General features: G+C 43.1%; 1 protein-coding gene across 4 annotated transcripts in view; it reads left to right on the top strand.

Annotated features, from left to right (window-relative positions):
• The window catches only part of sbf1 (SET binding factor 1), a 138,444-nt gene that overhangs the window by 106,678 nt on the left and 14,903 nt on the right, over positions 1-16,863 (top strand). Inside the window, exons 26-34 of one of the 4 annotated variants that reach the window (XM_033039923.1) lie at positions 825-1,032; positions 3,064-3,260; positions 5,727-5,864; positions 8,025-8,120; positions 8,999-9,073; positions 12,076-12,260; positions 13,900-14,076; positions 14,259-14,360; positions 16,365-16,550. In XM_033039923.1, coding sequence (XP_032895814.1) covers positions 825-1,032; positions 3,064-3,260; positions 5,727-5,864; positions 8,025-8,120; positions 8,999-9,073; positions 12,076-12,260; positions 13,900-14,076; positions 14,259-14,360; positions 16,365-16,550 — 1,364 coding nt within the window. The remainder of the gene's footprint in view (positions 1-824; positions 1,033-3,063; positions 3,261-5,726; positions 5,865-8,024; positions 8,121-8,998; positions 9,074-12,075; positions 12,261-13,899; positions 14,077-14,258; positions 14,361-16,364; positions 16,551-16,863) is intronic. The other 3 variants (XM_033039924.1, XM_033039925.1, XM_033039926.1) reach the window with 3 other exon arrangements.

The following is a 16,863-nucleotide window of genomic DNA, read 5'->3' as shown; positions in this document are numbered from 1 at the left end:
GAAATGGCATTTGTTGGACCTAGTTCATGAAACAGAAAATCAACATAGGGGTAAGGCAAACAGTTGGTGAGAGGATGGACCTGGGGAAAGCAAATAATTGTTGTAATAATTGCTGCTCGTGGTTTGGAGTGAGGAAGTCTTCTTACAATTTTACAGAGCTTTAGTGTGACTGTCTCAAGTGTCTTGTGCAGTTTTTGTGTTCACATCTAAAGGAGGATATACCTATGAGGTGTAAATTTTCTAGACGAATAGTCATCATGCCAGAAATATGAGGACAGATCCAGTAGAACTGTTCTAGAGCTTAGAAAAACAAGAGAGAAAAACAACATAGGCTCTTTGTTTTGGCAAAAGAACTGGAGAACATGGTATTGGGAGAAGGGGTTAGCCTTTTAAGACGGGTAAGAAGAAGCTTCAGAATTAGCTAATATCAAACAAAATTTTTGAGGTATAGCGAAATGAGTGAGAAAAGTGGATGGATGTAGAGTCTTGCTCATGATTTAAAGTGGAAGAACAGCGTCTTGACATTGTAGGATGTGCTCCGACTTTTGTGTTTTGCTGAAGGAGCTGCAGGAAGAGGGGCATGTTACTGAAGGGACGTCATATTATTGGAGTACAGCAAATTCAGATGTCTCATTCTGTATTGGCATTGCCTTGTCAGAGGAGTAATAGTTCTGCACAGCGGCAGGTGAAATGCAGTGAAATATTGACTCAGTGCCCCTCTTTTCAAGTACCCAGAAAAGTTCATGCTGTTTAAGGAGCACTCTTGATATATATCTGTATGCAGCTACCATTCTCACCAATTTATGACTGTTTTTTTTTTGTAGTTTCAGATGAGATGGAGCAAAGTGCATTGACGCTTTCCAGCACAATTAGATCATCAGATAAGTCAACCATGAGTCACATGATAGAGCGAGCTTGTTGCCGTGACTATCAGCGCCTCGGCTTGGGCACGCTCAGTAATAGTTTGACGCGGTCAAAGAATGAACCATTCCGTATAACAACAGTAAATCGCATGTATGGTGTCTGCAGGAGGTGAGTTTGCCAATCATCCCAATTAGGCACAGAAACACTCAAGTCATGTTATTTTATGAAACAAATTCAGAAGTTGACCAAACGGAATTTCTCCGATGGGATGAGATCGAGGTTGCTGTGGTGATAAACTATGAAGGAAATAACCTGCTGGATGGAATAATTTAGAAGGATATTAAAATTCAAGACCTGCTGAAATTTACTTGATGTCTGAAAGGAAGGGAAAACATAATTTGTTCCAGCACCAAATATGGCGAATGATAAAGTGCATCTGTGACTGCTGTCGCATAGAGAGATCCGATGTACAATGCCCTCCATACACAAAGACCCATCATTTATTTATTTGCTTCTGTACTCCACAATTTGAGATTTGTAATAGAAAAAATCACATATGGTTAAAGTGCACATTGTCAGATTTTATTAAAAGCCATTTTCACACATTTTGGTTCCACCATGTAGAAATTACAGCTGTGTTTATGCATAGTCCCCCATTTCAAGGCACCATAATGTTTGTGACACATGGCTTCACAGGCGTTTGTAATTGCTCGGTGTGTTTAAATGCCTCCTTAATGCAGGTATAAAAGAGCTCTCAGTACCTAGTCTTTCCTCCAGTCTTTCCATCACCTTTGGAAGCTTTTATTGCTGTTTATCAACACGAGGACCAAAGTTGTGCCAATGAAAGTCAAAGAAACCATTATGAGACTGAGAAACACGAATAAAACTGTTAGAGACATCAGCCAAACCTTAGGCTTACCAAAATCAAGTTTGGAATATCATTAAGAAGAAAAAGAGCACTGTTGAGCTTACTATTCGCAAAGGGACCGGTGCACCAAGGAAGACCTCCACAGCTGATGACAAAATAATTCTCTCCATGATAAAGCAAAATCCCCAAACACCTGTCCGACAGATCAGAAACACTCTTCAGGAGTCAGGTGTGGATTTGTTAATGAACACTGTCCACAGAAGACTTCATGAAAAGAACTGCAGCGGCTACACTGCAAGATGCAAACCACTGGTTAGCCGCAAAAATAGGATAGCAGGGTTACAGTTTGCCAAGAAGTACCTAAAAGAGCAACCACATTTCTGGAAAAGGGTCTTGTGGACAGATGAGACGAAGATTAACTTATATCAGAGTGAGGGCAAGAGCAAAGTATGTAGGAGAGAAGGAACTGCCCAAGACCCAAAGCATACCACCTCATCTGTGAAACACGGTGGTGGAGGTGTTATGGCCTGGGTATGTATGGCTGCTGAAGGTACTGGCTCACTTATCTTCAATGATGATACAACTGCTGATGGTAGTAGCATAATGAATTCTGAAGTGTATAGACACATCCTATCTGCTCAAGTTCAAACAAATGCCTCAAAACTCTGGCCGGCGGTTCATTCTACAGTAAGACAATGATCCCAAACATACTGCTAAAGCAACAAAGGAGTTTTTCAAAGCTAAAAAATGGTCAATTCTTGAGTGGCCAAGTCAATCATCCGATCTGAACCCAATTGAGCATGCCTTTTATATGCTGAAGTGAAAACTGAAGGGGACTAGCCCCAAAACAAGCACAAGATAAAGATGGCTGCAATACATTCCTGGCGGAGCATCACCAAAGAAGACACCCAGCAACTGGTGATGTCCATGAATCGCAGACTTCAAGCAGTCATTGCATGCAAAGGATATGCAGCAAAATACTAAACATGACTACTTTCACTTACATGACATTGCTGTGTCCCAAACATTATGGTGCCCTGAAATGGGGGGAGTATGTATAAACACTGCTGTAATTTCTACATGGTGAAACCAAAATGTATAAAAATAGCCTTTATTAAATTCTGACAATGTGCACTTTAACCACATGTGATTTTTTTCTATTACAAATCTCAAATTGTGGAGTGCAGTGGCAAATAAATAAATGATGGGTCTTTGTCCCAAACATTATGGTGGGCACTGTATCATTAATGATATTGCTTTGTATAAAAGCTTAACTGTACTGAGAACTTGACAGCATGAAATTTGGTTAACCCACTATTTTCCCCTTTCAGTTATCCCAGCCTCCTGATTATCCCACAGACGATACAAGATAGCACGATGCAACGCATTTCACGGTGTTATAGACAGAACCGCTTCCCTGTTGTGTGTTGGAAGAATTCACGCTCTAAGTCAGTGCTTCTGCGATCAGCTGGACTGCATGGAAAGAGTGTTGTTGGCTTCTTCAAATCTCAGAATGCACCAACTGCAGGTACTAACCACAGTGTCATACTGAGGGAGGGCTGTGCCGCTACTCCATGTGGGATACTTTTTTCAGAATTACAGTTAGTGGAACCTGGAATGTTGCAAGCATTATGCAATTGCTACAGTTGGGATGTGTGTGCCATAGGAACTTAACCATAAGAAGTATAAGCGAGTTTGGTATTCCGAAAAACGCAAGGAATCGTGGGATTTGTCAAAGGACACTCGCTATAAAGAAAAAGCGAGCGAAGCGCTGACTGTATAACCTGTATAAATTCTTATCGTTTTTCGTGATTTATGTGTAAAAATGAGGAAAGTGGGTGCCAGATAGCGGGAGAGCAGGGTGTAACAGCGAGATAGAGGGGGCAGATGTGAGTGGGAGACGGGGGTGGGGGGCAGACTGGTCCGGCGGAGATACATTTGTGGCAGCTGCACGCACACAGACCCGCACCTCATCAGCAGCCAGGATCAAACCCGGCGCAGCAAGTGCTGCCGAACCTCCACTGGACCGCCCCCTCCCCCCTGGTGTGTTCCATCCCCGTCCGAGGGGCGGCCGGAGACACCGGCCTGGAGCAGCGGCCCCCAGGCCCACAGCCAGCGCGGAGAAGAAGCGCCAACCCCAGCTCACCTCCGCCTGTCCCGCCGGTCCAACCGACAGCCCCGGACCATCGGGACAGCAGCCTGGAGGAGCGGCGGCCCACAGCCAACACGGAGAAGAAGCACCAACTCCAGCCCAACCACGCTCCAACATCCAAGGAACCTGCTCCCCGACGGGTCGGGGACCAACAGCCATACCCCACCCCACCCAGTGGCTGCTGGCCAACCCCGCCGGCACCGGCGAAAGCCGAGCACCAGCCATCAATGGAGACGCACACAAAGCACTGCAGCAACTCAGTGGGACAGGCAGCATCCCCATAGAAAAGGAATGGGTGACGTTTCAGGTCGAAACACTTCTCCAGAGATGTTGCCTGACCCGCCGAGCCACCGCAGCCCCCCGTTTACATCCCCGCCGATGACCGGCGCTCGGCCCCCGCCAGCTCCAAGGGGGCTAACCGACAGCCACTTGACAAAGCGAGAGGCATAGCCGACGGTCCCCGGCCCATCGGGGAATGGGGCCCCCGGTAGCCAGAGCCAGCCCCCCCCCCCCCCGCACCGGCTGCAAGTCCGTGGCCGCCACCACTCCAGGCCAGCCCCCCACCAGTCCAGGGTTGCCGGCCAACCCAGCTGGACAGGCAGAGCCGAGCTGAAGCCAGCGCCTCCCCCTCTCGCTGGCTGCAAGTCCGGGGCCACCCCGGACACCCCCTGACAGGAACGCCACACCCAGAAGGGGACGGGGACGGCCCAGCAGCAACTCAACAGCGCCGGAGACCCGGGCCCGGCCACGGACGAAAATTAGGCCTGCACACAATGCATAGAAACATAGAAACATAGAAATTAGGTGCAGGAGTAGGCCATTCGGCCCTTCGAGCCTGCACCGCCATTCAATATGATCATGGCTGATCATCCAACTCAGTATCCCGTACCTGCCTTCTCTCCATACCCTCTGATCCCCTTAGCCACAAGGGCCACATCTAACTCCCTCTTAAATATAGCCAATGAACTGGCCTCGACTACCCTCTGTGGCAGGGAGTTCCAGAGATTCACCACTCTCTGTGTGAAAAAAGTTCTTCTCATCTCGGTTTTAAAGGATTTCCCCCTTATCCTTAAGCTGTGACCCCTTGTCCTGGACTTCCCCAACATCGGGAGCAATCTTCCTGCATCTAGCCTGTCCAACCCCTTAAGAATTTTGTAAGTTTCTATAAGATCCCCTCTCAATCTCCTAAATTCTAGAGAGTATAAACCAAGTCTATCCAGTCTTTCTTCATAAGACAGTCCTGACATCCCAGGAATCAGTCTGGTGAACCTTCTCTGCACTCCCTCTATGGCAATAATGTCCTTCCTCAGATTTGGAGACCAAAACTGTACGCAATACTCCAGGTGTGGTCTCACCAAGACCCTGTACAACTGCAGTAGAACCTCCCTGCTCCTATACTCAAATCCCTTTGCTATGAACCAGAACCAGCCGCCCCCCCCCCCAGCTGCCGAGAATGTTTATAACGAGTGACATATGACCCGGGCATGCACAATAATGACTCATTGAAATTATGGGTGTGTCTGCACTGAACTATTGAGGAAGTGGTTTGAGACTATTATAGATTGTAATTAGTTACAGTTAAAGGAACAGGTATTCCAATGTCGAGTACACACATGTAACAGCCTACAGGCAGTGAGTGCTAAATATTTAGAGTGAAATAGACAATGGAATGGAATTTGTGCAGGTGTTTCCCCATTCATTAAGTGTTTTTTATTGACCAGGTTTTATTGGCAATTTTTTTAATCAGATTATGTTATCTGTTCTCACCCTAATTTGAGTCTATGTAACTATAGCTGTTCAAATTTCTTGAAGGTGCTTTTAAGAAACATTTTTCTATTTCAGGACCTTCGCAGACAGACTCCACCAGTTTAGAGCAAGAGAAGTATCTCCAGGCAGTGATCAATTCCATGCCACACTATGCAGACACGGGTGGGCGCAACACTCTCAGTGGCTTCACTTCTGCTCACATGCACAGCTCAGGTTTGTGAGATTTTCCTTTTTGTTACGAAAGTATCAGTGGAGATGTGGATTGGTTGCATCTGGAAGAGAGTGAAGAGTCAGGAGTGCTTCATTGTCATTTGTACTGAAACTGAATAATTAAATTCTTACTTGCAGCAGAACAATAGGTTTGTAAACACAGTACTCAATAGATAACTTTTTTTTTAAAAGTTCAACAAATAAAAAAACACCAATATAGTGCAAATTAAAACGAAGCCTGAAATCCCTAGTGCAACCAAGATAGTTGGAAGTTTAGCTGGTGTTTGTAGTTTTCAGTAGCCTGATGGATGTTGGGAAGAAGCTGTTCCTTAACCCTGAAGGTCACAGTTTTCAGACTCCTATATCTTCTTCCAGATGGCAGGAGCGAAATGAGAGCATAGCCTGAGTGGTTTGAGTCCTTAATGATGCGGGCTATGTTTTTGAGGCAACATCTCCCATAGATCCTTTCTTTAGTGGGGTGGTCAGTACCTGTGAGACAGTGTCCACCACTTTTATAATCTTTATTCATGGGCATTTGAGTTACTGAACCAGACCGTGATGCAACTAAGTCACAATGCTCTCTACTGTACACCTGTTGAAGTTCAAGAGAGTATTTGTCGACATATCAAATCTCCATAATCTTCGAAGGAAGTAGAAGTGTAGAAAAGCTTGCTTTATGATTGCATCAAAGTGTTGAGCCCAAACTGACCTTAAGAGATATGTTCGCCCAGGAGCATGAAGTTGTTTTCTCTCCACAACCCACCTGTTGATGACGACAGGTTTGTGGATCCTCGGTCTGCCTCTACTAAAGTCAACAATCTACTCCTTGGCTTTACTGATGTTGAGAGCAAGATTATTGGTCTGGCACCATTCAATCCAATGATTGATATCCCTCCTATACTCTGACTCTTCATTACCTGGAATTCATCCAATAATGATGGTGCCATCTGCTCCTTTAAAGATGGAGTTGAAACTATGTCTGGCTACACAGTCATGGATATACAGTGAGTAGAACAAGGTACTGAGCACATAGCCTTGGGTGCCTCTATGCTGATGGTTATGGAGGAGGAAGTGTTGTTGATAATTCGTACCGATTGTGTTCTGTTGTTGAGGGCGTCGAGAATCCAGTTGCAAAGGGATGCACAGAGACCCAGTTTCCTGACATTGGTAACAAGTTTGGAGGGGATGATGGTGTTGAACTCTGAGCTGTAGTCAATGAACAACAGCCTGATGTATGTGTTTTTATTGTCCAAGTGATCCAGTGCAGAGTGGAGAGCCAGAGATATGGCATCTCCCATTGATCTATTGTGGTGGTCGACAAATTGTAGTGGGGCCAGATTCTTGCTAAGGTAGGAGTTGATATGCGCCATAATCAATCTCAAGTACTTCATTACCACGGACATTAGTACACCGGTCGGTAGCCGTTGAGCCATGTTATCATATGGTATAACTGCAAGTTATGCCAAAACATGCTAATTGCTAAGCAATAGACAAACTGCTGAAGGAACTCCAGTGAGTCAGGCAGCATCTATGGAGGGAAATGGATGGGTGACGTTTTGCATTACTGTTTGGCTAGTCTCGGGATGCCTTTGATTCTGGTCAATCTTCATAATCTCTAATATTACTCAAGTTTGTGTTGATGTACTTCTGCCTCCCAACAATCCAACTGTGTCCAAGGCCAAGAATTTCCTGATCTTGTACTTTTAATTTTACATACTCCAAAATTGGCCTCCTCGCTATTTAAAATGCCATGTTTATGTAAAATGCAAAAGTAAGGCTGTGATATTGAAGTTGAATGAAGCCCTTCAGTTACGTAACAGTTGGAGTATTTGGAGATGCTGCATGTGGATTCTCTCAATGCTGATTGGCATGAATGACACGTATAAAGGGAGATTGAGCTTTTCTGGCCACTGGCTCACACTCAACACTTGTAAATTATCCTTCTGTTTCACTGCTGGTTTCAACCTTTCTCTGACGTGGCCTGCTAAATTATAAGGGAAATCTACTTGACCTGGCGGAGTGGAGGATGGGCTGAATGGCCTAATTCTATCACATGAGCTTATGACCTGTTTCGTGGTTTTGTTTTTGGTTCCTTCATTGGATTTCTATCCTTTTCTATTCTTGGGAATCTGTTCTTGACCTATCTCTTGTAATGTTCTGTAGACTCATCTGATAAACAGAGGCAGCCAAAGATTGGTGTACTGATAAAACAGGTGATGGGTGGAAAGGAAGATGTGCCGAGTACTTTCAGTCGCGGAGGTGAGAATCACTGAATCCCTGAAGCATGCACATAATTGGTGATTTATCCTTAAGAATCCTATTCTTCAAATCTGCCTTCTGAACTGAAACATCCTTACAGCAGGATCAATGGGAGAGAGGTGCAGCTGTTGGTGTTAATGCTTTAGTCAGCAGTGGCCCTAAATCTGCTCCTAACAGACTAAACCAACTCGACAAAAGTACTGGGTTACGGCAGACCAACAAAATCTTTGAGAGTAAATAGAGGTGGGAAACAGGCACGTTTGGGAGTTTTGCACTAGGAAGCAATGGCTCACATTGAAATTTACAATATAAAGGAAGAACTCTGAGCTCATTAACGCTGCACCTAAGTGATGCCAAACAAAAATAGTACTGGGAAATGCATTTTAATCTCCCACCCTGGGCCTTCCTGGAAAGTTCCTAGGTCCACTCAAATTGCTGAGAGTGTCCTCTAAAATAATGGGTATTAGTGTTGTAAAGACTAAATGGATAGAACTGCTCCATCCTGGAGAGAAGTGGGTATAATTTCCCTGTATGGGACTAGTGCGCTCTGTTAGAGAAGGGTCTCAACCCAAAACGTTACCCATTCCTTCTCTCCAGAGATGCTGCCTGTCCCACTGAGTTACTCCAGCATTTTGTGTCTGCATGTTCTAGACTGAAATGGGTTTTGCAATGTCTTGTATTAGACTATAATGAATAACAATGTGCTGCTAGCGGTGTCAGTGCAATGCCAAACCATTGTGTGTTATGTTAATTGAGACTGGTATGCCTGACCTGTGCAGTTAATTAATTCTGAGTGTGTCACTGGTTTTAACTATTATGTGACATGTCTAATTCCTGGAGAAAGTTCACCAACTTAATTTTATGCTGTGCCTTCTCAGTATTAGGAAACAGAGCCAGAGTCATCACTCTGGCAAATCCAAGGGCCACATTGAAGGGGAGAGAAAGCCCTCAAGGTATAGTATTGAGCACAAGGACAATAACCCATATTACCCTTGTGTTTGAAAGGGCTAACAAGAATATGCGAAGGCAAGAAATGATCTGCTTCGGCATGTAGAAACTGATATTGCCTGTTCTAACACCTTTAACAGCCTGTTGCACTCTCTTGACTAAATTAGTTATGGCTTAAGCCTTTGCTCAGCAGCAAATAAAGCTGCAAGAGATGAATATCCTGAAATTTACCATATCTGTGTACAATGATTATCCCATAACTATTTCAGGTATGATATAATCCATAATATATCAAAAAATCTTGCATCTGCATGCAGCCTGCACCTTGCAGTGTTGACCTTTCCCATTATAATGTTTTCTGGATAAGCATGACCTCTCAAATCACATTTCTTCTGGTGCATCACCATCAATATTCCAGGTTTTTGAAATGGGGTCACCATTAATCAGAAATTTAAATTCACCAATACTGTGGTCACGGGAACGGAATATTGGTTGGATATTTTTGGTAACTCTCCTTGACCCTCCAGTCTCTTTCCAACACCTGCCTTCTACAAGGCACAAATCGAGAGAATAGAATACTCTCCCCCTGCCTGTATATGGGTAGCTCCACCATCCAAGAAGATCAACACAATCCAGGATAACCCAGAGGATGCTTGTCATCCCCTCTGCATTTGCACGTGTAACATTTACATTGTGTATTGTAGTTACTTTACAGGATCACTGTATTTATAAAGTACCACCCTCTACCACCAAAAAGACAAGAGCATCAGATTCATGGAAACACTACCAGTCTGCAGTGGGAAGCATTGTGCTTATTTTAGAGTCAGCGGGCTTGTGTTTGTACTCCACCATCCTGACTTGGAAATATATCATTCAGTAATTCCTTTAATTTAATTGAGTCTGAACTTTAGAATCCTCCACCCAAAATCACTGAAATGTCTTCACCCAAAAGATTACAGTGATTCAATATGTGGCTCACCAATGCCTTCTCTAAGCAAAATATGGATAGACATAAATGTTAGACATGCCAGTGACTACTTTTGTTCATAAATAATTAATAAAAGGTATTTTGATAAGTCTTCCCTATATGCTCTCCAGTGCTTTTTAATAAATAATACGGACACCAGAGCTGTTCACATCAACATGATTTAGGCTAGGCTCAATGCATGTATAACATGCCTCTTGCTGTGATCCCTCCATGTTGCTTTGAAATTTAATGACCTGATTAATTTGCAAAGCTGCTTTTAAAAAAATTGCGTATCTGTTGTCCTCTTCTTGAACGCATTTAAACTTTTTTCCCCCCAAGATGTCTAAGATCTCTTGACCCATTATCATAGTATTCTACAAGAACACCACCTCATATTTTGCTTGGTAACCTACAACCCAAAGGCATGAACATTGAATTCTCCAATTTCAACTAAGTCCCAGCCCCACCCTTTACATTCCCTTCCATCACGCGCACAATTTCCCCAATGTACGCATGTATTTCTCACCATCTCTGCCACCCTTTCCTCTCCTCCTGCTCATCGCCCACCCCTCTCTACTTTAGAGGCCCATTTTCCTTTTATCACCCCTTTTCCCTCCCCTCTTTCCCGTAATCCTCGACCTATATCCTCCCCTCTGGCTTTACATGTCATTTCTCCTTTTCCTTTCTGCCTGACACTTTCTTGTCTCCATTTCACCTCTAGGCTTTGTCACTATCTCCACACATCTGCCAATCACATCCTTTCACCGGTATCCACTTATCACGTGCCAGGATTTGTCTTACCCCATCTCTCTTTTCCAGCTTCTTCCTCCCCCCCCCCCCCCCCACTACATCAACCAGAAGAAGAGTCCCAACCCAAATGATAATTTGATCGTTTCCATCCACAGATACTGCCTGACCTGCTGAGAATCTCTGTTTTTTGTTCAGATTCCATCAACTGCAGTCTATTGTTTCTCCATCATAAGTTCAAATTTAATTGCCAATTATGTGCCCATTTTGCAAGTTTACTAAAGTCCTACTGTAATTTGATTGGCCAACCATTACCTACCCATGATTTTAGATTATTTCCTGACTGTTCTTGCACTATGTCTCTGGATGTTTTCTGGGGGTGGGGGGGGAAGTAACAATTCCATTATCAGTCATATCACTGACATTAGATTGAATGCTCTGGAGTTTACTGAACAGGTTATTCCAGTCTTTGTATAGGGAGGTAAGAACATAAACTGGATTGTCAGTTCCCCACCCTGTCAGTGCTTGGCACTGTTCCTGTTTCTGGTTTTCTTTTTTACTTGTGTGAACATTTTTTCTTTATTTAAAAAAAAAATTTGCTTAGATGCAACCACCCAGTGATTTCATCCTCCTCATGTTGAAAAATGTATTAATTATCTTTTCCTTTTCCAACATATCTTTAGCACTGAATTATTTTGAATGCCATGTCCGTGTAATTGTCATCCTGATAGATTTGCTAGCATAGTTGCCAATTTGCTGTCACTTCCTGAGTTTTTCACGTTCATTTGTTGGTTTTCAATAAATCCACAAATGTTCATTTCACCGCCGTGTTAGCATCTGAAATGTGGTGCACATTTTCAATATACTAACCATATTCCTTTGGTAAACAAAACTGCAATTATTAGAATCTAAAATAAAAACAAGTGCAGGAAGAACTCAGTCAGTAAAGCAGCATCTGTAGAAAGATGAACCAGTTAGTTTTTGGGTCTGCAAACCTTTCTTTTCTTTCTCCCACCCTTTCCTGATATGTGTCATGCCCTCTCCACTTTCATGTTGCTTCCACCACCCCCCCCCCCCCCCCTTCTCATTCCACAACTCTGCTGACGTGTCCCCATCTTCCTTCTATAACTCATTCCTTCTCATGTAACACCCTAGATTCATTAAATTGAGGTGACAACAGGGAATTGGTGATTGATGCTGGTAGTATTGCCTCAACAGAGATTAAGTTTAGAGCTGAGGTTGAATCTGAAGATGAGATGACAATTTAACATTAACTTTACCTTTCTTCTCCAGGGAAATGGGGCAGTATCCGGGGTAGTGGACGATTGAGTGCTTATTCCTTGAATGCAGATGTGGGGATCCGATTAGCAGGAAAAGAAACATTGTCGCTGCAGGCAAATGGAGGTCCATCAGACTCGCACTATTTCAGGCAGCAGCGAGTCGGCCTATACATCATCGGGGACAAGTCTCAGCTAAAAGTGAGAACACTATCTTGAAATGCTTGAGACGGACCTTGCAGTACAAGTTCATCCAGAATAATCGATAAGAAAAAAAATAATAGGATTGGTATTGATTTATTATTGTGACATGTACCAAGATACAGTGGAAAAACGTTGTTTGCATGCTATCCAGTCAAATCATACCATGCATGAGTACAATCAGGTCATACACAAGTACAACAGGTAGCACAGAGAAAAATACTAGAGAACATATATGGCATGATTAGCAAGGTTACGGATGAACCAATAGTGGGTGGTATTGTAGATAATAAAGATGGTTGTCAAAAATTGCAGTAGGATCTTGGTCGGTTGGGCAGGTGGGCTGAGGAATGGTTGATGGAATTTAATGCAGAGAAGTGTGAGGTGCTGCATTTTGGGAAGACTAAGTAGGGCTGGACCTACACAGCGAATGGTAGGGTGGTGGGGTGTGGTGCAGAGCAGAGGGGTCGAGGAATGTAGGTACATAGTTTGTTGAAAGTGGCATCACAGGTAGATAGGGTGGTCAAACAGGCTTTTGGCACCTTGACCTTCATCAGTAAGAGTATTGAGTATAGAAGTTGGATGGTCATGTTGCATTTATATAAGACGTTGGTGAGGATGTATTTAGAGTATTGTGTTCATTTCGGGGCGTCATGTTATAGGAAATATGTTATGCTGGAAAGGGCGCAGAGAAGATTTATGTGGATGTTGCCAGGGCTCCAGGGCCTGAGCTATAGGGAGAGGTTGAGCAGGCTAGAACTCCATTCCTTGGAGCGCAGGAGCTTGAGGGGTGATATTATAGAGGTGTACAAAATCATGATAGCAATAGATCGGGTAGATGCACCGAGTCTCTTCCCCAGAGTAGGAGAATCAAGAATCAGACAGCATAGGTTTAAGGTGAGGAGGGAGATTTAATTGAAACCCGAGGAGTAACTTTTACACACAAAGGTGTGATGAGTGTATGGAACAAGCTGCCTGAGGAAGTAGTTGAGGCAGGTACCATCGCAATGTTTAAGAAACATTTAGACATGTACATGGAATGAACAGGATTAGAGGAATATGGGCCGAATGCAGGCATGTGGGACTAGTGTAGATGGGACATGTTAGTCGGTGTGGGCAAGTTTGGCCAAAGGGCCTGTTTCCATGCTGTATGACTATGCAGAATATAGTGTTACAGCATTATATATATAAATAAAGATAGATACAAGTACAGTAGAACATCTCTTTAAGTCTCTGTCACTGTCTCAAAGTGTTATCCTCTCACTAATTGCTGCAGACGATATTGGTTATTTGTTGTAGCTTATGATGCTACTATTATCTATTACAATATCTATTGAATTGAGGACTCAAAAAGGAATCTGATTGATGTATCTCTCTCATTGGAGTATCCATGGCAGCAATTGCTATAAATATTTGCATTCAAAGAAGAGCCCTGGATTATTGGAATCTATTGGTTGATAAACCATTCTGAATAAATTCTGTCAAGTAAAAGATGAAACCAGTTTGAGAGTTGTCAGTTTGTGGTGCTGTGAAGTGAGATATTTGCGTTGCTTGATAACTGGGCATCTTTCAAAATGTAAGTAATTATATGATGAATTTGCAGTAGACCAGAAACTCAAACATTTCATTATTTGTCCAGGGGGCAAAACAGGACCCGCTGCAACAGTGGGAGGTTGTCCCTATTGAGATATTTGATGTACGACAGGTGAAGAACAGCTTTAAGAAGCTGATGAAAGCATGTGTGCCAAGTTCAGCGTGCACCGAATCGAACACATCCTACTACCATTCACTGGAGGAATCAGACTGGCTCTCACAGGTATTTCAACTTATTTATTTCTCCTCCAAATCTAACACTTCTGCCCTATCCATCTATAACACCCACTCCCATTTTCCCTGATCACTTTCTCCTTTTTTTCAGCTCTGATTCATTATTTTTGCATCTGCACTGACCATCCCACTTTCTTCTTGCACTGACCCCTTTTTGTTTTATTTTACTAGTTGCACAAGTTGCTCCAGGTCTCAGTGCTGGTTGTTGAGTTGTTGGACAATGGATCCTCGGTGCTCATCAGTCTGGAGGATGGCTGGGATGTAACCACTCAGGTATCTGCGCTTACTTATCGGTTTTTTTTCCTTCCATATTTGTAAGAGAAAAGAATACATCTTAATGATTTTTTTAAAATCACATCTGTCCCTATTCATAGACATACCAATCGCTCCATACATCTTCCAAGTACATCCATGCTTCCCTCCATTTAGGACTGCGCATACTTTCTAGTAGGAGTCAACAGAAAGTGATTGGGAGTCAGCATCTTGATTGATAATTCACTTGGCCCCAGCAGAGTCAAAGATAAATCTAATCAAAACATTATTTGCCCATCTGACCTAACACTGCAGTAGGAAGCATATTTACCCATTGGCTCCTTGGAGCTTTCCCAAGAAAAAGATGACACAAGAAAACTGTAACCAAGGGGCAATGTTTGCTTTGAGAATGCCCCAAGATCTGTTCTCGGGTTCCATTTAGCTTGGCCAGGCCTGGTGCAGCAACCTCTTTTTAGACTGCATGGGTATATGTTTATAAAGATCCACCCTTAATTAAACCACAGCAGACTTGTTAATGGAGCAGATTGTTCAAGACAAGGAAACTGTTTTTGAGAGTTGAGTTATGATGGAGGGGTCCATCTCCACGAGCACTGCAAGGGTGGACACTGCAAAGGCTACTTCTGCAGTTACTGTGATCAGTATATGCCCACAGGTAATAAATATAAGGCATTTTGTGTATCGGGCTGAACATTCCCAGATTAGGGCATTCTCTTATTGGGCTCTCAAAAGAGCAGGGGAATTAGCCCTGTTGTCTGGCCAATAGTTATCTCTCAACTAACATGAAAGACAAGAAATAATTATTAACTTGCAGTTTGTAATAATTTCCTGTGCATAAATTGGTTTCATTTCTCATTGCACAGTTTCTGCACTTCAAAAAAAATTCAGTTGTAATGGGCCTGTTCCACTTAGGCGATTTTCTGGGTGACTACAGGAGACTGCCGCAAGATTTTGCTGTCGTAGAAACATAGAAAATAGGTGCAGGAGTAGGCCATTCGGCCCTTCGAGCCTGCACCGCCATTCAATATGATCATGGCTGATCATCCAACTCAGTATCCTGTACCTGCCTTCTCTCCATACCCCCTGATCCCTTTAGCCACAAGGGCCACATCTAACTCCCTCTTAAATATAGCCAATGAACTGGCCTCAACTACCTTCTCTGGCAGAGAATTCCAGAGATTCACCACTCTCTGTGTGAAAAATGTTTTCCTCTGAAAAATTTCATAGGTTGACGTAGGTGTTGTCGCCAGGTGTCGTAGGTGAATTCCATTAAAATTAGTCCCTGACAGTCGCCTAAAGAGTTGCCTAAGTGGGACAGGCCCATAACTCTTGGAGGCAGTAAGATTTTCAATATTAAATTGGAGATTATTTATAGTGCATTTATTTAGCATCAATAAAGCACAAGAAATCAAAATTCCTGTAACTTATTTCTAAAAGAACAGAATTTGAAAACAGAGAAGCTACATTCTTCTCATTTAGAGCCATGGCAAAACTCACAAGGAGTTATGATCCCCATAATATAGTACCAATGTGCAGATGCTGAAGATGCATAAAAAGACATACAAGGATTCTGTCTAAATTGAAACACATACCTGGAAAGATTGCACAGGACTAAGCTCTGTAACTAGTAAACAAAGGCTTGGATGTGACCAGGTATAGGTCTTCGACGGTAATTAAATTTGTGGAGATGTTTCTGTTTATGAAGGAGTCCCAACGCTGAGACAAAGGTGCTTTTTAAGGCACCATTGGTGTGATTTTAATCTGGAACTCGCTACCGTGAATTTAATTGTTGTAGCCGAACTTGAGAGGAATCTAGATGAGCATAAAGTACAGGTAGTAAATTATATTGAAGTAAAATGAAAATGATTGAGGGGAGATACTAATAGTGTCATAGAGGCTATGAGATGAAAAAACTCCATCACAACTTTCAATTAGCCTTGTCCTGACATCTTTTCTTAGTAGAATAAATGGATTGGTTATTCTGACTTGTTCTTGAATTGCTTTCAGGTAGTGTCCTTAGTGCAGTTGTTGTCTGACCAACATTACAGAACATTGGAGGGCTTCCGTCTTCTGATTGAGAAGGAATGGCTGTCATTTGGGCACCGTTTCAGTCATCGTGGTGCTCAGACAATGGCCAGTCAGAGCAGTGGCTTCACACCAGTCTTCCTACAATTTCTTGACTGTGTACATCAGGTAGGTGCTTTATAAAGTGACTTCTGGCACTTTTTGGCATTTCTCACTGTGAGAAACATGCAGTTATCCTATGATTTTCCATCGCGGTATGTAAATTGTAAACACAAGGAAACTAGATGCTGGTTACAAAAACAGACTCAAAGTGCTCCAGTAACTCAGTTGGTGAGGCAGCATCTCTGGAGGACATGGATAGGCAACGTTTTGGTTCGGGACCCTTCAGACTGATTGTGGGGGGTGAGCTGAAAGAGAAGTGGGACCCGAGGACAAAGTCTGGCAAGTGATAGGGGTTTTTTAATCCCAGATGGTTGGACAA

Source organism: Amblyraja radiata, chromosome 21, assembly GCF_010909765.2.
Source record: "Amblyraja radiata isolate CabotCenter1 chromosome 21, sAmbRad1.1.pri, whole genome shotgun sequence".
Classification (NCBI taxonomy): domain Eukaryota; kingdom Metazoa; phylum Chordata; class Chondrichthyes; order Rajiformes; family Rajidae; genus Amblyraja; species Amblyraja radiata.
The sequence above is the reverse complement of the archived record's forward strand: the minus strand, read 5'-3'. Positions and strand labels throughout refer to the sequence as shown.